This window comes from Panthera uncia, assembly GCF_023721935.1.
Source record: "Panthera uncia isolate 11264 chromosome C1 unlocalized genomic scaffold, Puncia_PCG_1.0 HiC_scaffold_4, whole genome shotgun sequence".
In the NCBI taxonomy this organism is placed as follows: Eukaryota; Metazoa; Chordata; class Mammalia; order Carnivora; family Felidae; genus Panthera; species Panthera uncia.
Window position 1 is genome coordinate 73,616,371 of NW_026057585.1, and position 25,931 is coordinate 73,642,301.

At 40.1% G+C, this 25,931-nt stretch overlaps 1 protein-coding gene across 5 annotated transcripts in view; it reads right to left on the reverse strand.

The window, feature by feature from the left end:
• The window catches only part of NFYC (nuclear transcription factor Y subunit gamma), a 67,693-nt gene that overhangs the window by 24,919 nt on the left and 16,843 nt on the right, over positions 1–25,931 (reverse strand). For 3 of the 5 annotated variants that reach the window (XM_049618702.1, XM_049618698.1, XM_049618699.1), the window contains exon 2: positions 4,476–4,588. In XM_049618702.1, coding sequence (XP_049474659.1) covers positions 4,476–4,580 — 105 coding nt within the window. In that variant the 5' untranslated portion in view covers positions 4,581–4,588. Of the gene's footprint in view, positions 1–4,475; positions 4,589–5,269; positions 7,245–24,220; positions 25,926–25,931 lie in introns of those variants that run through there. The other 2 variants (XM_049618701.1, XM_049618700.1) reach the window with 2 other exon arrangements.

The window sequence follows — 25,931 nt, forward strand, 5'->3', positions numbered from 1 at the left end:
AAGCACTGATTCTCAGCCTTGGCTGCATGTTAGAAACACCTGGGGAGCTTCTGAAAATCAAGAGGCCTGGGCTCTACCACAGACTAACTAACTGAACAAGGAACTCTAGGGGGCATCAAGTGTTTTGAAAACTCGCCTGATGACTATGACCCACAGTGAGAGTTAAGGACCACTGCTTTAAAAGCCTTGCTACTCAAAGTGAGGTCCTCAGACCAAGCAATGGCATCACCTGGAAACTCAAAAGAAATGCAGAACTTAGATTCCACTCCAAATGTACTAAATCAAAATCTATATACATATATATGTGTGTGTGTGTATATATAATATACATACATTATAATATATACATAATACATATACACACACATATAAATATATATACATATATATTTTATTAACGTTTATTTTTGAGAGAGAGAGAGAGAGAGAGCGAGCGAGCGAGAGCCAGAGTGAGCAAGTGATGGAGGCAGGGCAGGGGGTGGGGGCAGAAGATCTGAGGTGAGCCCGGCACTGACAGCACAGAGCCCGATATGGGGTCCGAACCCACGAACTGAGAGATCATGACCCCAAAATGAAGTCGGATGCTCAACCAACTGGGCCACCCAGACACCCCTCAAAATCTGTATTTTAACCAGATCCTCATCTGGTTCATATAGACAATAAACTTTAAAGAGGCGCTGCTCGACAGGAAGGGCTCAAACAGCACAAGACCTGTTTTGTAACAGCCCACCAACCTTCCTCTCCAAGTTCTTGTTTAAACGGTTATCTGGCTTGATTGTAATGTTAGAAATGTCACCGTCCAATCTGAAGGCACCAAAAAATAAGATGTAACTGGCAATTAAAAGAAAGTGGCCTACGCATCAAATTACAGCTAACTAAAGGCTGAACGGAATGGAGGGAATAAGAGGAGGAGATTTTTCAAGATTCAGCATTGCTGCACTTCCCCACCTGCCCCCCAAAATATGAAGTTAGCTTTTTCTTCCCCACTTTCAAAGAGGTCTAGAGGGATAAAATTCAATGCCAAGAAGTCTGTTAATTATCGTTCCCAGAGCTCTGTTGAGCAGGAATACGGTACTTTGCACAATCATCCTAGTGTACATCATTTTGGTATGATTTTTAACCAATTTCAATCCCAACTGAACATCACCTGGATTTATGGACAATTACAGAGACTTTTAAGAGCGAGGAGAACATAATGGCCAAGCTGAGATGAAAGATAAATTGCTTTTGCAAAGCTGAGACCAAAATGATTGGGTCCAGTGTTCCCAATGCATCATGAAATAGATCACCTAGCAAATTTCAATTTGTTTTTAGAACAAATTTGTCCCAGTTTTAGAGGGACTCCAACACCTTATGAATATTCGCAAAACCTTTATTTACATTTGGACAGTTTGAACCTATGGATTTTTTAAAAATCTGTTCGAAATTTTGAGATGTCAACCTAAGAGGCTCTGACATATCTGAAGAAGTCTGGTTGTAAGTACTGTTGAGTTCTGGAAAGGCACAGATTAAATACTAAAGTATTTACACAGTCAGAGAGGAAGATGCCTTTATGTGCTGCAGGCAGAGGAGAAAGAAGGGTCCTACCAAAGGAAAGAGCACCCCAACTTTAGTAGACCGCATCCCTACTTGAAGTCGTCACTGATGTTGCCTCACACTCAATCTCAAGTAGGGGAGTCTAATTCACTTAAATATTTATTGTGCACCTATTAAATGCCAACCGCTGCTCTAAGCATCTAAGCGTTCCCATGGTAGTGGTCCAGGAGTCTTTTTCAAGGGGAAAAAAGCTTTAGCCATCTATAGAAGAATCATTAAAGACAACTGTCCTCCTTGCTGGTCTTTCTCTTCATTCATAAAATGTGAACTAAAACTGAATCCCTCAGAGTAACCCACTTTGAACCTCTGGTAGACTAGCTGTCTAGAGAATAAAAGTTGGTCAACACCACCATCTGCTTTTTTGGCAATCAAACTTGCAAATTAAACCAAGGCGAATAAAAACCAAAGCCCAGAGTCTCAAAGAGATATGTGAATACACATGTTCATTGCAGCATTATTCACTATAACCAAGAGGTGGAAGCAACGCAAATACCCACTGACAGATGAATGGATAAACAAAACGTGGTATACACATATATACGGAATACTATTCAGCTTTAAAAGGGAAAGAAATCCTGTCATAAGCTACAACATTACACTAAGTGAAATAAGCCAGTCACAAAAAGGACAAATACTGTACGATTCCACTTATGGAAGGTACTCAGAGTGGTCAAATTCAGCAACAGAAAGTGGATGGTAGCTACCAGGGGCTGGGGAGAGGGCAAAGGGTAGTTGTTGTTTCAGGGGTATAGAGTTTCAGTTTTGCAAGATGAAAAAGTCCTGGAGATCTGTTTCACAATAATGTGAATATACTTAACACTACTAAACTATACATTTTAAAATTGTTAAGATGACACAGTTTGTTACATATTCTTTTCCACAATTAAAAAAAAAAAAATCAAAACTCAAACTACAGAAAAGTGCTGAGCTTGAACCTCCAGAGTTTATTTGGCCACTTGCCTGATCTTGAATTTTTGCTTCCATGCTCAAGCTGGAGTGTAGACTTGCGGCACTGGCCTAATCCCACCACAGCCCAGGAGGGCACTAGCTTTATGCCTGGCTGACTCCTGCACCAACACCTGATAAGCATGACTGAGATTACCCACTCAAAATATGAGCAAAATACCCTACATTTTACTTTATCATTTCTTTTTCTCCTCTATCTGAGACAGTATAGGTAACCACCACCTTTACACTAAATAAAAGAAACAATGACTTTTCAGTGAAAATTCATCTGTGAATGCAAGCCACTCTGAGAAAAGCCAAGCCAAATTCAGCTGCTGAAACGTCCCATATAAACAAATATGACCTACAGGTACATCAGAATATGAACCTGTTTTTTTTTAAGCCCTGAAGTCAGTGGGGCCTTTACCACAAAGAGAAGTTATTTTATTTTATTCATTCACTACTTGTTTATAGAGTCTCTCTCTCCCACCAGGATGCATGTTCTATGAGTGCAATGATCTTGTCTGGCCCACTACTGGATCCACGGTAAGTAGCACAGCCACAGTAGGTATATAATGAATATTTGCTGAATAAGCAAATAAACTGACCTCCTACGTCTGAGATTTAAAGACCACTAGCTCTAAGAAAGTGCAACATGAGTTCTACATTAGGAAGGAGTCCGGTATCTGTTCTGCTAGGATGCTTAATGCCTTCGGGCAGGAATGACACATCTAAAACAGAGAGATCCTTCAGTATTTGCTAAAATGACACCAAATGGAACAGTCTTCACTAAGAAAATAACACTACACTCTTGAAATATTTTCATTCTAATGAGTCTCACCTCCTTCTACCACTGTCATACCACTTTACTCCTCCCCTCACCCCTATTACTCACACAGTAACCTCCAGCCACTCTGAACTTCTTGTTGTTCCCTGAAACATAAGGTCCTCCCCTCTGGGCCTCCAGGCCTTTACGAATGCCAATCTCTCTACCTAAGATACTCTCACACTCATCCTTTCCATCTGGTGAATGCTTCTCCTATTTCAAGATCCAAAAAAATGTTCCCTTTACTTAAAGCCTCCCTAACTCAACCAGGGAGGAACAAGCACTATGTCCTCTGTAATCCCGTAGCACTTTGACTTTTACTGCTTTAGACTCATCACTGTGCCTGCCTCAGTAAGTATATTCACTATTATATTCAATAAATATTCACTGAATAAATGACTCTGGTTGTAATTACTAGATTGTAAGCCCCTCAAGGGCCAGGGTTATATTTGATTCTTCTAAGTCAGTGGTTCTCAACTGGATGATTTTAGCTCCCAGGAGACACCTGCCAATGTACGGGGACGTTTTTGGTTGTCACAACTGGAGAAGATTGTTACTGGCAACATGCGTAGAGAGGCCAGAGATGCTGCTAAACATCCTACGATGCACAGGACAGTCCCCCACAGCAGAGAATGATCCAGCCTAAATGTCAATAAAGCTGCTGTGCAGAAACCCTGATCTAAAGGGTATCTTTTAACACCTAGAAAGAGTGCCTGCTTACAGATTTGTTGTTGAATAAATTGCCCAACAGCATTTATGATTCCAGAAATTTGGCAGGGCCACTGAAACAGGACTAAGAAATGAGCTACAGCTACTGAAGGAAGGTGAGAGCTCTGTTTTTCCACATTCTCTAAAAGATATGCCTCACATTAAGCTATCTCTGCATCAAAGCATCCGCTATACACCCACATGCCTAAGGAAAGCCACTAAGATATAAAAAGAAAACCCCTGTAGTTACCTCACTAAGGTAAATTACATCTTCATGTTCCCACCCAAAGGTAAGGAATGAACTATGCCTTTGTAAATGTACTTGAAATGAAAAACGTTTTACTCTCAGTTATTCATCTCATAGTTCTTTACACTCCACAAGCTTCTCATTCTTACTTACCACTGTTAAATTCCGGATTTCTTCCATGACACGAGGCCAGAAGGACTGGAGGCTTTGCTGGGCATCACTGCTGCTAGTGCCACCAAATCCTCCTTCTGTGGACATTCTGACAACTGAAAATAAATACATACATAAGATACATTAGAAGTAATAACGGCAGACTTTCTGTTCAGGTTATTTATATCTTTCCTTATGGCTGTTTTCACAAATTCATTCAATTTTTCAATCTGAGAAGGTACATAATTGTGAAGAGGCTCTTGACACAAACTTAAATGTCAGCAAAAACATATGGAAAAAGTTTTCCCTTCTATCCAACCTATACCACAGACACTAACAAGGAGCTCTAACTAGAAAACCTAAAATTACTAGAAATCCAAACTGAAATCTTAATGTGAATCAGGCCTTTTAATGTCTTGTCTTAGGAGGGGGCAAAAAGGGTACTTGGTTGGTGCTCTAGTCTGGTCCATAATTTTCAATGCCATTCCCTTCAATGTTTTTTCAAGTTCAACATGGTTTCTCACATTCCATGTCACAGCCTGCAGCAGACATACTGAGGGTCCCAGTGACTAACACTGTATAGAAATGTAAACCCAAGTCTTAAAAGTAAGAGCCCATTTTATTCCTTTGTTTCAGACACCGTGGCCCCATTTCTTTGAGGCTACTGATGATTATTATTCCTTCTACTCTCAAGCTAATCTGCCTCCAAGGGCACAGAAGCACTGAAGCCTTGGCCAATAACTGAGTGGGTGGCACCAAGTCTCCAAACTGGAACCACTTCCCAGTTCTTTCCTTACCTGAAGCCTTCTGTCAGGAACAAAGCCAAACAAAGCACACTGTCAACTGGAAGCTTTAAAGGTGGTTGAAAAATAACAGGGAATTAAATTTAGGATGAAGAAAAGAGAGTCAAAACCTGCATGCAGTCAACTGCTTTTGTGATGGGGGAGGGAAGATGAATAAGAACCCCCATATCAGTTAGAACAGTAGATGATACTATAAAGTCTTAAAAGATTTACGGTGGGAAAGTAAAAAACTCCAGATGGCATAAATGCTTATCTGGCAAATACTTAAATGCAAGAAACAGTTTAATTAAATACAAAGAACAAGAAACTTAGTGATGTCCTAAGAATTTCTATTCTGGGAAATTATTTAAAAAGGTTTAACATGCCAGTGACAGGATGCTGGCAGAGAGCTATGTAAATCATTAAGAACTAATTCTGAAGGGCTGAAAGAAAAGCACCAAAGCCAAGCATCACGTGACCAAACGTGTTCCTTTCCAGACCCTGTGTGGACGCACACTGGGCAGATCACTCTCCGTCAGCCGAGTGGAATGAGGGCTGATAAATCATCGGTTTAGACTGTGAGGGTGTTTTGATTCCCTCTTAAATATTTGCCGGGATTGTCCTAGAGGTCTCTCTCTCTTTTTTTTTTTTTCTTTTTCCTTCTAAAGGAAATGATGAGAGGAAAGAAATGGAAGGAAAACAAGAGTACAATCTTCAAAGCAAATTTCACTCTGGTGTAATGACATTAGTGGGTGATGATGTAATGGGAAAAGATTTGGAGCCAATTTCTGGTGGTGGAGGCCAACAAGCAGCTCCATACATCAACAGAACTCTAAGTACTAGGAAGCAATATGATCCTGGAGTTTCTGGAGGGAATTAAAGTGAAGAGTGTTGAATCACAGCTGAAACGACTAGATAAAATCTTTAGTCCTCAATAACCAAGTATGGTCCTCTCAACTCAGCTCCCACGACATTTTCATTCATCATTGTATGCACATGGCCTATACACTATTCTCTTAGATGTACTGAGAACAAAGAAATCAAAGTAATCTAGAGAAGTTTTTTTTTTTTTTAATTTTTTTTTATGTGTATTTATTTTTGAGACAGAGAGAGACAGAGCATGAACGGGGCAGGCAGGGGCAGAGAGAGAGGGAGACACAGAATCTGAAGCAGGCTCCAGGCTCTGAGCTGTGAGCACAGAGCCCGACGCGGGGCTCGAACTCACGGACCGTGAGATCATGACCTGAGCCGAAGTCAGACGCTTAACCGACTGAGCCACCCAGGCGCCCCTAGAGAAGTTTATTTTTATTAACAGATATCTACAAGGTACTCAGGACAATGAAGACTGTATGTAACCTTTTAAAATGGAATAAAAAATCTTTCCAGAAATAAAAATAAGTATCAAAAAACTTAAAAAGAATCTAACTTTTTATTGTATGGATCCATGGATAGGCCTGATCTAGCAAAATTTGCCACACAAACTGCTACAGTCAAAGGAGGAAGATGAACCATTGCCAGTGTGATATTTTTGTATACTTGCTAGTGACGGGTAGATTCAGTTTGAGTGCAAAAGGTCTGTGAGATTTAGAAAGTTGGTAACAAGTTTTGGTTGTCCTGTGATCTGTTCCCACAAACATTACAAAGGTGCTCAATTCAAGAAGCACCTTTAAATTCTGTCTGTGGACAGTATGCTTTTAAATTTTGAACTATCCCAACTAAGGATGTGCTGGTATGATCAGTTCCCAAACATCTGTGCAGTCAACAGATTATCAATGAACCTGGCTGGCTCAGACCCACACACTGTTGGGAGTGAAGGTTAGGTACAAAACAGAAGTTGTCAAATATTTCTAGAATTGAAAAATGTACTAAAGGTTAAATATCTAACTTCAGATGCCCATCGGCATTAGAAAATCACAGACAATGGCAAAATATAGTCAATAATAATGTCCTTTGTATTCTATTGCATCACAGAAGTTTAGGACTGAAAAAAAAAAAAAAAAAAAAGACATCAAAAGCCACCAAGGCCCACCTATCTAAAGAACACTGCTCTACTCCAACCTCTGCCGAACCTCCTCAATCCCATCCCAAGTGGTCATTCAACTTCAATATGAGTATCTCCCTCCCCAGTTTTGGGAAAATGGCTTGCTGATAAGGCATTCTTTTCCATCTTTGAACAGCTCTCACTGTTCTACTTTACATTAGGTTTTATTTTCAAAGTTCCACTTGAGCTTTGGATTTAGAGTTATAGGCTTTATGATTTTTCCATCCAGAAACCTCTTTTTATAAATTTCTGACTTCAAAACCAAAGGTATTCTCATCAGAAATGGAAGATCTCATTAGGAGCAGGATTTCTAGCATCTCTGCACAGAGACTGCTTCTCGGCCTTTTGGCTAAGATCAAGTGTAGCATCTTTGCACAGAGATGATGAGTAGGTAATTCTGTTAATACCTCTTTGTTACTGTAAATTCCAAGAAAAGGTGACTACTTTCATTCAAAAGGTTTTCATTAAAGCAGATCTGGTCATTACACAGGGCTTTAAAAATTAGACCAAATCTCAGGGTGCCTGAGTGACTCAGTCAGTTAAGCATCTGACTCTTGAACATGGCTCAGGTCACGATCTGATGGCTCCTGAGTTTGAGCCCCACATCGGGCTCCATGCTGACAGTGTGGGGCCTGCTTGGGATTCCCTCTCTCTGCCCCTCCAGTGCGGGGTCTCTCTCCCCCCCCCTCTCTCTCTCTCTCTCTCAAAAAAAATTAATTGAAAAGAAATTAGACCAAATCTCAAGCAACAGATTTTATAAGAACAAATTGGTGTTCTCAATATTTTCCCACTGAGGCACAGGATTAAAATAATGAAACCTAATCAGCATTTTGCTCACCAAACACCCCAACAAGTTAAAAAAAATATAAACTGACCTTAATCTTATTACTTCTGATTTTAATAATACATTAATTGCAACTGAGTTGATTCTGCCACAGAAGTAGCCTATTCATAACATTTACAGCTCATGAAATACATGCCAGATTCATTTTCTAGAGTAATGAGAGAAGGTATGTTAAAAAGTAAGAAAGATTTATATTCCAGGATCCTTTTTATTCCATGTTAAATTGCTATCTCATCACAGGACAAAGCTATTTATACACAGTTGACAACAAAACTGCTTTAAGATCAAGCTGTATTAGCTTTAGATCACTCATGAGACATGCAGCATAGAATTTCCCAGATTTAATTATTAGTATTAGATTTACCATTCATGTTAATTACTTCATACTACCTGAATAAGATGTTTAACTATTTAATAAAGACATAAGGATCAGATCAAGTATACAGAACGGTTGTTGCCAGAGGTAATCTCAACTCCCAATATCGATTAATTTACCTGCTTTTTTAAAAACAGTTTGCTTTCCAAAGCTAGAAAGAGAAGAATCAAGGTCCATCACAAAAAGGCTGTTTCTCCAATGCTCAACTTAACAGCCATCTGTCCACAAGTCTTCTCTAAACATCCCCATCCGGACGTGATCACTCCTTCCTGTGAACCTTCAGGGCCCTTGATCTGCACCTCTTTCTGCCTTCACCAGATTATCTTGTATGATCATTATTTATGTGTATGTCTTATATTTCCCTTTCTGGTTTACAAGCTCCTTCTAGGTAGGACCTAAATATGATTTATCTCTGGATCCCTCACAGTATCTAGCACCCAGTTTGATTACTTCTGAATGAAGAGGCAAGAGAGTTGCTGGGTATGGCCTGAGAAAAAGAGGTCTCTTGAAAAGTGTGGCCCTGAAATAGACTTAATGGGATTGCCTGAACAACCAAAGGAAGTGGTTATAGGAGCTATTCTGGGAAGCTCAGATAAAGGGGGTTCTCTCTGGGCCTTTAAAGTAAGAAGGACAACAATCAGAAATCCACCTGAAACTTACTGAAGTGAATTTAAGATAAAAGGGCAGGGTAGGAAGGCCACAGCCCCACACCCCCATACACACCTTGTGCAAGTTGCAAGGCAGACTGGAAGCCTGGAAACATGGGTGCATACCATTCCCAAGTGTAAATCTTTGGAAAGACAGAACTTTGTCAGGAAGGTGACCACGATAGATTAGAAAAGTTTGAAAAATTAATGACAAAAGGTAAGTAGGAGGAGGGCAAGTATCTCTGGCCATACATTAGCAGGAAGAGAAGGAGAAAAGCATGGAGGAAACGAGATGATTCAATCATATCATTCAAGGATGGAAAATCTAGCTGTCACTCTAATATCCAGTTACTCTATCATTGATGAAGAAAGAAAAAGAGACCTAAGCAGTTTTCAAAACATCTCAGAACAGAGTGTTCCTCTTTTTAAGATCTTGGAAATATTCCAAGCTCTTACTCTTGACCAGGTACCACAATTCACCAAATCCTCCCTCAGTGACATGCCTAGACATGAAACAGGATGTATCAAAAAGATCTACCTCGGGGCGCCTGGGTGGCGCAGTCGGTTAAGCGTCCGACTTCAGCCAGGTCACGATCTCGCGGTCCGTGAGTTCGAGCCCCGCGTCAGGCTCTGGGCTGATGGCTCGGAGCCTGGAGCCTGTTTCCGATTCTGTGTCTCCCTCTCTCTCTGCCCCTCCCCAGTTCATGCTCTGTCTCTCTCTGTCCCAAAAATAAATAAAAAACGTTGAAAAAAAAAAAATTAAAAAAAAAAAAAAAAAAAGATCTACCTCATAAAATTATATAGAAATGTAAGTTTTATTGCAATATGCTCTGGCTTCTAAAACTCTGTACCTTTAGACTTTAGCTCTCTTTTCTTGGCACATAACCTCATTCGCTCTATGAAAGTCCTTTACAATATTCCTACACCCACTTTATAGCTCTTTGAAAATAACTAAAACCAAATAGATGTTGTTGGGAGATAATACCTAAAACCCTAATATAACAACTGTTCAAGGAAAAAAGATCAAAGAAAGCTCCCTTGAAGTGAAACCCAACCCTTGACCAATGCTGCTTTCTATTAAAGTACTAGAGCTGACCCATTCCAGGCAGTCAGGTTTCACCTAAAAACAATACTCTTACTGTCAAATGCAAATATATCTTAGCCCAGTTTTGACTGAAAAACAAATCTAAACATTGGTACCACCATTTCCTTTTAATGACCGCCCCCCAATCCAACTTGCGGCCTTTAGGCTATAAGCAACCTTAATCATTCCTGTGTATCTCCAACTTAACATGTATCAGTTATCTCCCTATGTGCAAAGCACATACCTTCTTCACTCCCTTTTGTGTCTTGCATTTTGAGCATGCCTTCCTCTGTCATTAGATGACATGTTTTTTATCTTGCCCAACTGCCAGCATTTTTGCATGCCTTTTATTACATTCCAGTACTGTTCAGATATTTATTGTAGTTAGCTCCAGGTTTATTTGAAATAGCCAAAACTGTTGGAATGTTATATTTCAAATGGTGAGAGAGCGATACACAGAAAGAAAAAAAAAAAAAAAAAAGAATGTTAATGTGAATTACTAGATGGATAAGAAGGGGGTAGGATTTAAGCTTATTTGTGCTTGCTATTTTAGATATTCTTCTAAACTACAAAGAAAAGTGTAAATGACATTTGAAAACTGAGACTTTTGAAACCAAACAATTCCACCAACAGTCAATTTGGTTCTAAAGTTTGTACAGATGGACCCATCATCAATCATGGCTAAAGAGTATTTCAAACCTTAAGGAGGCATGCGTTCTCTACAATAAAACCAATCTCAAATCAACAATTTCAGGAGAAAAACAGCATCACTCTGGAAATTAAAAGACCTACGTCTGTGAACTGGCCTACTGCCTACTAATTGGTGGCCCTGGGCCAGTCATTCCACTAAGGCACTCCAGGAGCAATGTATACTCACCATGCAGGCCAAAGGGGTGGTCTGGTATGGAAGACCGACACTTCACTAGTTGATGTAATAAATGAATGAATACAAAAGAAGGCAGGGTGACTAGAGAGAAAAGAGGGGTCAACAATCTTTATTTAAGCTCATCTAAGGTTTCTACTTAATCACGCAAGAAAGCACTGAGCGTAGTGCCAGAAACCTTCTTACTTAAGTTCTAACCCCTTACTTGACTGTGTATCAGCTAGTCATAGTTACTATTCGCAGGTGATTATACAGTATCCAGTACTATAAGAATGAATAATGCAGCTTGACTAAAGACCCCTTTCCCCAACCCTGATTAATGTCAAGTTCAATGTTTGAGGGTGTGTCTGTTTTTAGCTCCAAGAGGCTAGGTATGAAGTTGCTTTTCAAACTGCCTACTAGAAAAACCATGCTTCCCAAAAGACGAAGGGTTGGAACTAGCTGCACATTGCTCTCCCCAAAGATCTGTTCACAAGGACACATTTTTAAATTGGCAGCAGAAACACTTTGCTTCAAAAACAAAAACATGTTTCTGTTTGCTATCTACTACAACATAATCTTTTAAACAAGGGCCAGATCATAATGCAGTTATAACTAGAAAATAAATGAAGGCACAGCATCTGGTATAAGCAATGAAACTTACAGGAAGGCATGAACAAAACATTTTAAGATTTGTTTCTGTGGAATAGAAAATGATGTGTAAACATCTTACTTCACACACTTTCTTCATTTCTTCAGTAATGTTCTTAAACCATCCCTGCATACAGGACAGCAATAAAACACTATTTTGTATGTTGGAGGAAAAAAAATCAAGTATTTTAGTGAAGTATTCTAAAGCAAGGGTCTGTGAACTACAGACCACAGGCCAACTTTGGCCTGCAGCCTGTTCTCATAAAATAAGTTTTATTAGAAGACTGCACCGTCATTCATTTACACTAAGGCTGCTTTCATGCTACATTAGCAGAGCTGAACAGTTACAACATAAACTGTATGACCTGCAAGCCAAAAATATTATCTGGCCCTTTACACAAAAAGGATCAGATAACATTTAGAACCCAGTTCGAAACTGTTAAGTTTTATTTCAATGAATCCTTCCATGACAGAAGAGTGTCATCCCTCATTTACTGATGGGGAAACTTAGCACCAGAGGTGGAGAAACTTGCCCTAGATCACACAGCTGTTACACAGCTCCCTCACCTGTTCAGCCTCCATCAGGAAGGAGTGAGCTGGGCCAACCCGCTCCGCCCCACAGGAATATTTGTTAATCTCTTTGACTCTCCAACCTCTGGAGAGTAAATAAATTCTTGCAAGAAGAATGGAGAGTTACTGGTTTTTCAGGCTCTGAGCCTGAAAGAGAATTCTGACATGAGTTGGAGACAGAAACAGTGCCAGGAGCCTGAGTTTTAAATTGTATCCTAAAACAAAGAGGCATTTTGCCTACTGGATTCCTTCTGAGATTCAGAAACCCTGAGAACCACCTCTTCCTGTTCTGGCAGGATCCTGTATTTGTGTATGCCCAGGAGAGGTGAGAAGTAGGACTCTGCAGAATGTTTCGATGCCAACTTAAGAGCTGTTGAGTTCACAAACTACTTGTCACAGTCATTACCCTTAACTGATCTTCACTCAGCTCAGTGATAAAGAGATCAATATTTCAATTTTACAAATAAGAAAGCAGAGGATTAGTTATCTTAAGTTACTTGCTCAAGATCGCAATATAGTTAATGGTGGAGCTCTAAAATTCTGTTCTTGCCTTAAGTCAGCTTGTTCATCCTCACTTTTTGCACTGTTTTAAGGTATGTGTATATTCAAACTGTTCAGAGAGATAAGCAGTCTTGGCTTAGATCAGTGACTCAAATCCTTAACCCAAATGATCATTTTTAAACACCTACTCCCATCATTTCTGTGACAATAATAGAAGATGCTAATAGCACTCTTATCTACTACCATATAAACATCCTTTTCTTATTTCTCTGTTGTCTCTTTCCAAGCTCTGTTCTTTTTTCTTTCCTATTTTTTCCTTCCCCTTTGCATGTCTCCAGGTCAGTAGGCAGCACCTATGAATACTCAGCTGTGAACAGTGGGGGGCAGTAAAGTACAGGATAAATACATAAAGAAAATGTACTGGACATGGAGGTTCTCCCTCTCTGACGACTAACTTGCTATGTTTATGATCTTGGGCAAATCTCTTAACTTCTTGGGGGCCTTTGTTCACCTGCAGGAACACCTCACAGGGCAGTTGCAGCACACAAATGGGAAAATACATGCTAGAAGGCCTCGAAAAATACCAAGAATCATACAAATGCCAGATGGCATATAATCTTCGCTGCTCAGAGCTAGATAAGACATCTAATCCTGGCCTGAATGGTCTCAGACAGAACATCAAGTCCAAAGTCCAACCTCCCTTAGGTACTGTAGCCAGTAACTCAACTTGCTTCATCCTCTAATTTAGACTTACTTTGTTTCCATGCATCTGAAACTGGACTCTTAGAAAATATGCTAAAAACAAATACAGAGAAATCTTCTCCCATCTCTTTTAATAGACAAGAAATAAATTTTAAAGCCCTTTAAACTATTAAATTTAGAATGAGTGTACTGATCCAAATAAGCAAAGAATTCAAATGGAAATGACTAGGAATGCTCCACATTTAAATCCCTGAGAATGTCAATGACCAGTAGCTATGCAGGTTTCTCCTCCAGACTAAGCCAAAAACATTTAAATTCCTAGAACATGTCTCCTTGGACACCTCAGACTTCTGTAAGCTAGGAGTGTGTGTGGCTGCTTTGTCCTTCAGAAGAAATCTTGTTACTTTAGAGGGCACAGGAGACCTAGAGTCTAGGCAGCCTCCACCCTACCTGGCCCCAAAGGCTAAGAAAAAGATTCTGTTTTGAGCTCTGAAGAGACCTCTGGCTCCTTCCATCTCCATCCCAAACCCTGGAGTACAGGGAACATGTTCTGAAAGCAAGAACTATTCAGACTATCTCATGGACTAAAACCAATCTTTTACGTTTTTTTTTTTGGGGGGGGGGGGGGGAGAGCACTGTTAAGAAGCTTGCTTTTTACAGTACAACTGTAACAAATTAAATATACACGCTCACTAATTAGGGACCACTAAATTTTTTTCTCCCCAAGAAACCATTCCCAGCACCCAATAAAATCTATTTCTACAATTAACATATTCACTTTCGTCAGACTTGTGTGGCATGTTATTATTTGGCACATTATTTCTTAAGCCTAAAATTTCCCTGCTCCTATCTTCTCCCCAGTTCTTATGTAATTGTCTTTGTTTCTGGCACATCCTCAAGGGAAACATGCCTTGCTCATAGTAGGAATTCAACACAAATCTACTGGACAAATACAAGCTCCTCAAGAACTATTTTAAGGGGCGCCTGGGTGGCTTGGTTGGTTAAGCGTCTGACTTCAGCTCAGGTCATGATCTCACGGTCCGTGAGTTCGAGCCCCGCGTCGGGCTCTGCGCTGACAGCTCAGAGCCTGGAGCCTGTTTCAGATTCTGTGTCTCCCTCTCTCTCTGCCCCTGCCTGCCCCGTTCATGCTCTGTCTCTCTCTGTCTCAAAAATAAATAAATGTTAAAAAAAAAAATTAAAAAAAAAAAAAAAAGAACTATTTTAAGACTCCAAGTATCTTTGGCCTCACTCTGGGTCCTTTTCTCTGAAATGTTCACATGGGGAAACCCCTGCTTAAGTGCCTGTACTCTGCTGTGCAATAACCTTTGTGCAGTAATCCAACAGAAAAGTAAAAAAAAAAAAAAAAAAAAAAAAAAGTGGGTATGGAGAGAAACCTGTTCTTCTTCAGAAAACATACCACGAATGCAGATAATTCTCTAATCATGGACTCCACTGGAAAAATGGGAGACTGTGCTGATGAGTTAATCCATCTAAAACCAGGGGTAGGGCAGTGAGCAAAGAATTCTCAATTAAAAACCTGCAGGGTATTGTAAGAATGTCAATGCGAGCTTGGTTGTATTGATTTGGCTGTATGGATTCTGCTGATTCACAGACACACTAAATTCTGCCCTCTGCTAAGTGTCTTTTATCATTGACTTAAATGTTGAAAGGAAGGCAGGCAATGAAAAAAGCAGAAGAAACAAATCCTCCAGGCCCAACAAGCACTGACCCTCCTACCTCCAGGTATGTAGCTGTCAGGAACTGAGAATGTAAAGACGACTTCAAAGAGTGGAAAGCAACTGAGATGGTAATGCTAGTCCTTTCCATCTGTGCATGCTGTATGTACACTTTGTACAGTAGCTCTCTTTCTGTCATCTCATTTGTTTTTCGCTATAAACACGGCACAGGTACTAATTAATATTCCCATCTGACAAAAACACTTCAGATAGACTGAGGGACTTGTCAGAAGGCACAGGGCAAGCACATGCCAGAGCTCAAATGAAAATCCACGTGTCCTGACACTCAGTTCTGTGCTCTTACACCGCATGTCCTCCTCCCTTCGTAGAATTAATAACTCAACAGAGGACCAAAAACTTAAGAATGTATGGGTCTTCGAAGCCTGGAACATAAATAAGTCCATCATTCTCCTGGAAGAAGTACTCCAAAAGACCAAGATGCCAGATTCTTATACATTTCAAAGTGGAGAGCTTTGTTTTCAAACTGGTTAAAGCTGCAGTTGCCCACAAGGACTGGGAAGTTGGGGTTATCTGGTCATTAACCAAGAGTGAGGATGAAAAGGTTTGGTAGATCAAGTTAACTCTCTGGGGGCCCGGTGATGGGAAGTCCCTTTACTGCTTCCCTTTGGTTCAGAGATAGCCTTAGCCTGGCCCTCTGGCTGGAGGTGTTTCCAGACGAGCACGTTAACAGGAGGAATCACCTGACTTAGTATTACTCAGTGTCGCAAAATTATAGCTATTGCCACATTGTGAACATGATGACAATGTTATTTTACTTGTGCAGCCATCACTCCAAGAAATCAGAATTCCTTTGTCCTAACTACCTCACTAGGGGTAAAGCAAGGATTAGAAATCACAGCTAGGAAATATAAAGCAACTGATTATCTAAAAACACCATAAGGCATCTAAAAATACCAATCTGTGGTTCCAGATAAGAACACAAATCTAGGGGGTGCCCAATACACACCATAATGTGTGCATTTGCACAACTAAGGAACACCATAGAACACATAACACAACTCTAACCTCATATCCGTTCGGAAAAAGTCCTTCAACTACTTACCTGACCTTAGTGAATTTAGGATTCAGGAAAGACAAATTTCCCACCACACTGGTGGTACTCATTTAGTACCTATCTATTTGCACTATGCCGTGTTCTGAAAAGAAAAGCGGCTATGTTTGAGAAAACTTAAAAAATAGGGGCGCCCAGGTAGCTCAGTCAGTTAAGCGTCTGACTCAGGTCATGATCTCTCTCAGTTCTGTGAGATGGAGCCCAGGTCACGCTCCGCGCCGGCAGTGTGGAACCTGCTTGGGATTCTTTCTCTCTCCCTTTCTGCCCCTCCTCCACTCATACTGTCTCTGTCTCTCTCAAAATAAATAAACTTAAAAAAAATAACTCAGGGGGCACCTGGGTGGCTCATTCGGTTAAGCATCAGACTTCAGCTCAGGTCATGATCTCACAGCTTGTGGGTTTGAGCCCCACATTGGGGCTGTGCTGACAGCTCAGAGCCTGGGGCCTGTTTCAGATTCTGTGTCTCCCTCTCTCTCAGCCCCTCCCCCGCTCGTGCTCTGTGTCTCTCTCTCTCTCAAAAATAAATCAACATTAAATTTTAAAAAAATAGTAATTCAGTTTGACTATATATATTTGCTCCTTTTATGATCAACTGTTTAGTCATTTCATGTAAGATTATGTGTGATCTCTGGAGAAAAAAAAAATTTTTACGTGTCTCCTTTCTGGGGAAGAGCAGCACACACAAGAAGAGGTGGAAGGAAGAATTAGTCCTAGAAGATGGACACAGCTATAGCTTGTTTTTCATACAAAGTAACAAGGTGCAAAGAGCACAGGGCTTATGTCACTAGGCTCTGCCTCTTACTTCCTCACCCACAAAATGGGGATAATATTTCTGTCTTACCTACCTTAGGTAAATACCAAGTGACAGAATGGATATCAAATCATTCCATTAACTGTAACGTACTATTTCATATAAACATTACATACTATTATGCTACTTAACTACCTTCAAGGCTAGCTTCATGGGTATTTGGCCATTTAACTACCAGGAGAGACATAATCATGAAATTCAGGATATAAATTAATAATCAACGTAGGATGGCTGGAAATTTACCACTTTTTCTTCAGTGAAAAGTTTATTACTTTTATTTTAAATTTTTTTTTTCAACGTTTTTTATTTATTTTTGGGACAGAGAGAGACAGAGCATGAACGGGGGAGGGGCAGAGAGAGAGGGAGACACAGAATCGGAAACAGGCTCCAGGCTCCGAGCCATCAGCCCAGAGCCTGACGCGGGGCTCGAACTCACGGACCGCGAGATCGTGACCTGGCTAAAGTCGGACGCTTAACCGACTGCGCCACCCAGGCGCCCCATTACTTTTATTTTAAATTGAGGGTAATTACAACATACCTAGCCTAGAAACTAAATATAGGTGCCTTATATTAAAAGTTCTGCAAAAAAATAAAAATAAAATATACAAAATATAAGTTCTGCTAAATCCTACAGATGAGGCTATCCTATTGCTGGTAATTTATATTGTATGCTGTTCATTAGTGTTATCATGATCATGTGGCTATAAGTTACTTGCTAAGCAAATGCTACCGAATTCCTACATGTGTATTTATGCTTCATGCAGAGGCTGCCATTTGAGACTTTATTATAAAGTTAACACCAGTGAAGATCAAGCCCCATGCGACTTGGGAAACAAACCAACAACCTAGTTTTTGTTGTTGTTTTAATTTTTTTTTAAGTTTATTTACTTATTTTGAGAGAGAATTGGAGAGAATGTACGAGGAGGGGAGGAACATAGACAGATGGGGGAGAGAATCTCAAGCAGGCTCCATGCTGTCAGCCCGATGTGGGGCTCGAACGCACCAACCGTGAGATCATGATCTGAGCCGAAACCAAGAGTCAGGTGCTTAACTGACTGAGCCACCCAGGCCATCGAATGACTTAGTTTTTGCACTGGACAGAAGTGTGTATATGGTTAAAACTTAAACAAGAAAGCTTATGGCTATACATACCTACACACATATACAGAAACATATATATAACTAATCTCAAGGAACTAGTGGAAAACATTTCAAGGAAATATTTGTACATATTCAGAAGAAATGAAGGCCACCCGATTTTAAAGCAGGATTTCTAGTCTTCTACGCATCAAAGCACACACTGAAAATGTTAATATTAGCTTTCTGAATAGTTAAGCTATGGGCTGATACTGACGCCCTCATTCCGTTTAACTTGTCACAAGATCATGTATCACGCATGGTGCTCTAAGTATTCTGAGAAAAATGTGGGCTAACAATGACACCTTACTTCGTTATGTAGGCCTGGAATAGGGAAGCTATAGATATTCTCTGGTTTTAACTAAACCAACATTTTAAAAAAGGAATAAGCAATTTTAAAGAATACTAACGCATATATGGGAGTTGCACACTCAGACGATAGGGGTGCACAATCAAAAAAGCTTACAGAACACTGACCTAGACAACTCCACTATGTTCACTTCTACATGTCTCAGCTTGAGGGTACAACCTTTTGTTTCCAATTTTGACATGAAACTTTATTCTTCCGGTCCTTCTGTCTATTTTCTCCCTTGATTCTCTCTCATCTTTTCCCCAGGTTCAGCCATAATCTCTACAGCCCAAATTCCAAGTATACATTACCAGTTCTGCTATTCCTCCAGTCCTGCATGTTGGACCTCCCAACTGGAAAGCCACCCAGAATTCAAACTCAAACTCCATGTGTCCAAATTCTTCCTCTTTCCCCAAACCTGCTCCTTCTAACTTTTCAGTTTCTATCGTCCAGTCACCTAGGCTTGAAACCTCAGAGTTGTCCTAGACTCTGTTGTTCAATTCTAATCAATTCCAGGCTCTGTAGTAACAGTGTCCAACAGTGTCCATCTCCTGACCTTTCTTCATATGGCCACTATCTCTATTCAGGCCCTCATCATCTCCATATAATAACAAATATGATGATCATAATACCTAATACTGGTTTAGTGCTGTGTGTCAGGTACTAGCATTGCTCTCCCTTTTCACCCCCATAACAATCCTGTAAGGGTTGTGAACCCAGTATGCAAACTCACTGCATCGTTCACTGTTTCTGGTGCCTTCCACTCAAATTCTACTCATGTCTACATAATAAATACATAATAAATCTCTTCATAAATCTTATAAAAGCACACACCTGATACTGCCACATCAATCTATTACCCCAGATCTTCAACGGTTCACCAATTCAAGCAGAGATGGTTCAAATTTCTTGACAGTCAAGGCCCTCCAACAGCAGACCCCAACTCACTTCTCCGGACTTCTTTTTCCACTCCCTCCTGTCCCTAACTCATCTCCTTATATGGTCTAAGCAGACTGGACCATTCACTGCTCTCTTCGGCACATGCTGCACTTTTTCAGTCATGACCTTGCTCCTCCTTTCCCCATGCTTGGAATGCCCTTGTTCTTACCTCCCTGAGTCCAACGCTCAGTTAAGCTGCCTTCCTTCATTCCTAAGTCAGAAGTAGAGGTCTCCCCTCCTCTGAATTGTGTCCTTTGCTTGTACTTTCCGTATCAGTTTCATGTACTTGATATACATCCTCTGTTTCTCCTACCAGATTGTTAGGTCCTGGAGTAAAATGTTATTTGTGCACGTTTTTAAGTCTCCACGTATAAGACATGCGTGCATGCTGAATTAGTGGAAGAAAGTATAGAGCGTACACCTTTGGGACTTCCTCGTAGGTAAGAACTATACAGGTTAAGGAGATAAAGGAAAAATTCATTCTATCTGGGTATTTCCAGTCAAGCAGGTCTTGCTTTAGTTTTCTATGTAAATGAAATGATGAAGACAGACCAAATGATAATACTTCCAAGAAAAAAGGTAACCAAGCGAATCAGCACTGCTGTTTGCTGTGGTTTGTCTCCTTTCTTCCTTTGAACTAAAGAATACAAGGTCATAAACTATGTTATGCCACTTTAAAGTTAAACATTTACTAGATTTTTTTTCTTTAGTTTTGCATTTACACTGGAATTTACCTTTATTTCTTACCCTTCAAGTGCCCTTTTTCACTACAGAGTGCAGCACTGTAACTCAATTTATAGCAAACAATCAACAGAGGAAAACTTTTGGTCACTTATTGAACAGTGGGGTCTGGCTTTGGGACACCAAGGGGAGAGACAGGAAGAGAAGAATGACAATACAAACAGAATCTGACCAAGTTCTAAAGATCTGGGCCCAACAGTGAGGCAGCAGAGAGAAGAGATTAAAAAGAAAACTAAGCTTCTGGGAAATTCAGACATGAGGAAGATACTATCCAGCTGTGTCTATTCTAATTTTCAGACACGGTATGCCTCAGCACTTAAACATTACATAAGATGCACATCATTCAGGCTCTCATTCTTTCAATGAATTGTAACTTTAATTCAAATATATGAAGGTGGTGAAAAGAAATGCAACTACAAAGAAAAAATGTTAAAGGTTCAGGGGGCACTTGGTGGCTCAGGTCATCATCTTGCAGTTCATGAGTTCGAGCCCTGCATCGGGCTCTGTGTTGACAGCTTAGAGCCTGGAGCTGCTTCAGATTATGTGTCTGTCTGTCTCTCTCTCTCTCTGCCCCTCTCCTGATTGCACTCTCTCTCAAAAATATAAACAAACATTTAAAAATAAGTAAATAAAATGAAAGTTTCAAGTAGATTATAGTCTATCAGAGAATGCAAAATAAGAACAAAACCAAATCCACAACTACCCAAACACACACGTGCAGACACACAATACAACTGTTGGTGGTAAAGATTAAAGTCAACATAGTTAAAATATTATTTGGGGAGTATACAGATAACGATTTCTATTTCAGTCTTGTCGAATGCTTAAAATGATCCTGAGGGGCACACGGGTTGCTCAGCCAGTTAAGCATGGGACTCCTGATTTCAACTCATCACAATCTCACAGTTCATGAGTTCAAGGCCCACATCAGGCTCTGCACTGACAGCATGGAGCCTGCTTGGGATTCTCACTCTCTCCCTCTCTCTCTGCCCCTCCCCTGCTCATGCTCTCTCTCTCTCTCTCTCAAAATAAATAAATAAATGTTAATAAATAAACAATAAAATAAAACGATCCTGAGACCTTAGTTATAAATACCAGTTGACTCACTTGAACAACCAGGCCCAAACTTGTTTGGGAGTTAGCTTGTTTGTAAGATGTATTCACCACCACCACCACCACCACCACCACCAAAAAATCAAAACTAAACAAAACAAAAACCCAACTAACTGGCATACGGGTGTTGTGTTTGTACACCTTAGTCTACTTCCTTGTAATATATGAAAGTAACCAGCTCTCTGGGACACCTCAGCCAGGTGGACACCATTAGCTTCCTAGCTGATTCTCTACTTTCTGAATAAGCAACTGGCTGAGGCAAGAAATCTTCATATCCCAAAAGGGACTATAAGTCTGCTGCCACAGCAGACTTTCTAACCAACAGACTCCACATGGAGACTTCTGAACCTCTTACCTAGCCCATTTTCTCTGTTCCTTCTGTGTTCAAACAGCAAACCTGTATGGATATGCCAAAAGGAAGAGAAATATGAAAAATAAAAAGTAAAGAAACCTGGAATGAACTAAGTGGGAGCTGAATCTCTGAATTTGCATAGGCCAGTCATTAAAAAGCTGACAAGACTGGGGCACCTGCGTGGCTCAGTTGGCTAAGGGTCTGACTTCGGCTCAGGTTGTGATCTCACGGTTTTTTTATGAGTTGGAGCCCTGCATCAGACTCTGCGGAGCCTGCTTCAGATTCTGTCGCCCTCTCTCTGTCCCTCTCCTGCTTGCTCTCTCTGTCAAAAATAAACATTAAAATTAAAAATTAAAAAAAAAAAAGCAGCTGACAGACAAGGGCACCTAACCTCTCTGGGCATCAACTTCCCCACTTTACAAGAAAGGAAGTAGACTAGATCCTGAAATGATTTCCATCAGCTTAAGAGTATAAAAACTCTGTATGCATATGTTATTGGGGATAGAAATAGGCAAAAATAAATCCACTCATGAAGAAGACCATGTATAAATGATTAGCTTTAAGAATGCTTTTGGGGTTACTGATGCCTCCACGAAAAGTATATAGCTTCTCTAAAAGGAGATCTCATTTTGTTTTAGGAACAGAAAGCCCACAGTGACCATGACTGTTGTTTTCAAATATACACATCCCTGGAAGCGGACTTTTATTTGGAGAGGCCAATGCCAATTTTGGCAAACCTTATTCTGTGTGAATGATTCTTTCAATGCACAGAAAGGAGGCAGACATCAATGCTGACTGACCACGCCTGAGAGGAAGTGACTTAATAGGACAGGAAATCAAATAGATCACAAAATATCCACCCCACCCCAGGGGAAGAAAAAGAGTCCTAAAAATAGAGGACACCAGGCATGTAAAATGGGTGATAAAGAACCCCCCCTGGGTTTCCACCATTTATCTTGGAAATTTATCTGTCACAATATGTATCAGCTATGTGAAATTCATGCTAGTACTTATATTTTGATGAGAGACCAACTATTTTTTTTTTTTTTTTTTAGTTTTTATCCCAACATTGACTGGTTTGCTACTACTTTGCAAGCTATAACTACCTCCCAAGCTTGAAAACTGACCAAAAAAATCATATGACCACAAAGCAAACAACAACAAAAAATGGCTCCAGTTTACTTTATAAATATTTGGTGCACAAACTAAAAATGTAACCTCTGCTTAGTAAACATCTGCAACTAACTATTAGAACTCACCTGCATTATAACACAAATCAGAACAGGTTCCCAGTTTTTACTGAGAGGTTCCTAAATCTAGTAAGGGTTTTTTAAAAATCAGCATTCCCATTTCATCTTATTCTGAGAGACTCTTAATTTTTGAAAAAGGGGTTAAAATTCTTTCAAAGGAATACTGGTAAGGGAAGGTTTGATGGTCTCAACATATGAATTACATAGGATCATGTCAGCACAAATGGGAATATGCACGTGAAGGCACATGGAACCGGCTTACAAAGACGTGTCGAATTTAAGCAAACTCCTTTGTAAAAATATTAAAATACTGGCATTCTTTTCTCTGATGCCCATCTATCTTCCTAAGTATTTAACACCCCTCCCCCAACAGTCTGGATTAGTAACAACTTATATTAATGTAGCAATTCACAATTTGCAAAAGCACTTTGACATACATGAGCTCATTTGAGCCTCACCACTAAATAGGAAGGTGCTATTTTTAGGCCCCATTTTTACATGTGAGGAAGCTGACACTAAATGGCTGACTTGCCCAAGCTCACAAAGCTGGTGATAGCTGAGTGGAACCTGAACACAGGTCTCCTGACTTTAAATAGCCTGCTTTTGCTACTATACCATACTACTTCATATACTGTCATCAGAGTAAACAAATGCCCAAACCTAAGACCCCATCTAAGCCTCACCCATCCCTACACACCAACCCCTAGTCTAAGTTATAGTTAACTCTAGAAGGCCTTTGCTCCTTATGGAAGTAGAGTTTCCTTCCTTTTTCTGGGAAACATTTATCTGGCTAAAGTATTAAATGAGGAGATCACATAAAGACCATTCGGCATATACTGGAAGATTTCTCAGTCACCAGGAGTTCTGCATAGGCATGCCTATATGCATTTTTCCAGGTAGTGGGTCAGATTCTCAAGAGTCCATGATTCTGAAAGGTTAAGAACCCAAGCTAGAGGCAATAGCCACATATCTTTCCAAGAAGCTAAATCCACAAAGTTCTCAAGAGAAAGAGTTTTTATCAAGGCCTCGTACTGTGCCCCACTTATTCTGCCTTGCCTGCTCCAGGCCCTCTCCCAGGCTAACAGAGTCATTCCGTATCTACGAGTTTTTTAAATCATACATAAAACCTGGAGCAACTGGTAACATATAAATCAATGACTTATAAAAAAATAAATGGAAATTAATTACCTGTTAAAATGTAATCCTTAACACATACTCCTTTCTCTTATGATTTAACTTCCCAGAATGAGTCTTCTTACCATAAGCATTCCAATTCCCCCAAAGAAGTTTTACAAACATAACTGCTTTGAACTCCTGAAATGCCATTCTTCACTAAAGAACCCTCTAGATTACACAGAAGACAAGGTAGCGTGCAAGGAATTCTGAATCTGTTAGGCAGTTCACTCAACTATCATACCAAAAGGATTTAGAATTTTTTTGCTGGGGGAAGGAACGGAGAAGAGTGGGAGAGAGAATGAATGCAGCCCCATTGTCTTATTGCTTGAAAACTCCTAATCTGAATCTATAACATATTCCTACTAACCACTCGACTTGAACATCAGAAGTACAGTCTCTTTTCATCTTAAATAGAGCTTTTCAGTCTAAATCTGTATAAACAAACTTTGTCCTTCAATCTTTCAACTCCTCGGCAGTTTTTCAAGGTCACTTTTGCGAGCAACGACAGAGGCCTGCATCTAGCAACTTTCACTGCAACACCACTCCAATTCAAAGAGCCCCGAACCTAAACCCCTATCGATCCTCTCAGGTAAATCCCTTACAGGAGGGGAAGCCAGGGGAAGGCAAATCAACACCCTCCAAACTTCTCTACTAGGGCCTGTTCCTTTTCCCTACCCAGAGACTGAGTACTGCTGGCTCACTGCTCCACACTGAGTCTGCTGCAGAAATGTTCCAATGACCTTCATTCCATATTTGCAAATAAGAAGAAAACAAAGAACTGCTTTTTAAAATCAAGTGTATTATAGATGTTAGTACACGGGACAGAAGAGTGCACTATTCACAAAAACTGGCTGGTTACTGATTAGCAACCAGCATTAGCTTCCTATCCCTAAAAGAGGGGAAAAATATATCAAGGGCAAAAGATAGGGTTGCCTGTACTCTTAACTTTCCAATTCACAAATTGCAGGTAAATTAGGATTCGAAATATTTCATACAGAAAATGAAAAGCACTTTGCTCACATCACTTTAAAGAACCAAATCAATGCCTGACAAAAATGTGTGAAATTGACAGAAAAAGATTTGCTCTTGTCACTACCAATATAGTGGAAAAGTATGTTCCTCACCAGCATTCTAAGCTCAAATGTGCATTTCAAAACAAAGACTGTTATTTAATTAGTTGGTACGTATCAGAATAGAAGCAGACAGGTAAATCAAGAAAGTTACCGGGAGAATTTCACACTGCCATGTGGGCCTTCACCATTAGAAGCTGCATTCGTGCAAACCGTATTTTCACACAAATTTAGCACAGCAATAGTGTTGTTTCCACCTCTGAAAACACAGATGTCAACAAAGTGCATGGAAACAGAAAAAGTCTTACAACAACTCAGCTTATTCTGTAGGAAAGCTTCAGTGCACTTGAACAAAGGAAAATTATTTGGAAAACAGTTAAGTTTACCCAATGCGAAGAGAAAGTGCCTTGTTTCTGTGTGCCCCTGAAAAATGATTAGCCTTTCTTCATGTACCTGATCTTGTCAATACTCAACTAGGAAAAGAAATCCTAGGTGAAGGGCATGCAAAATCTAAACAGAGCAAGGTATTCTAGGTGCACCAAAAGGTATGCATGGAATGTAAAGTGGCCATTTTCTGAAACAGTGCAACTTGTCTACACTCTCTGAAGCTAAACAGTTTCTACCATTTTAACACAAAACAAAGAATTAAACTT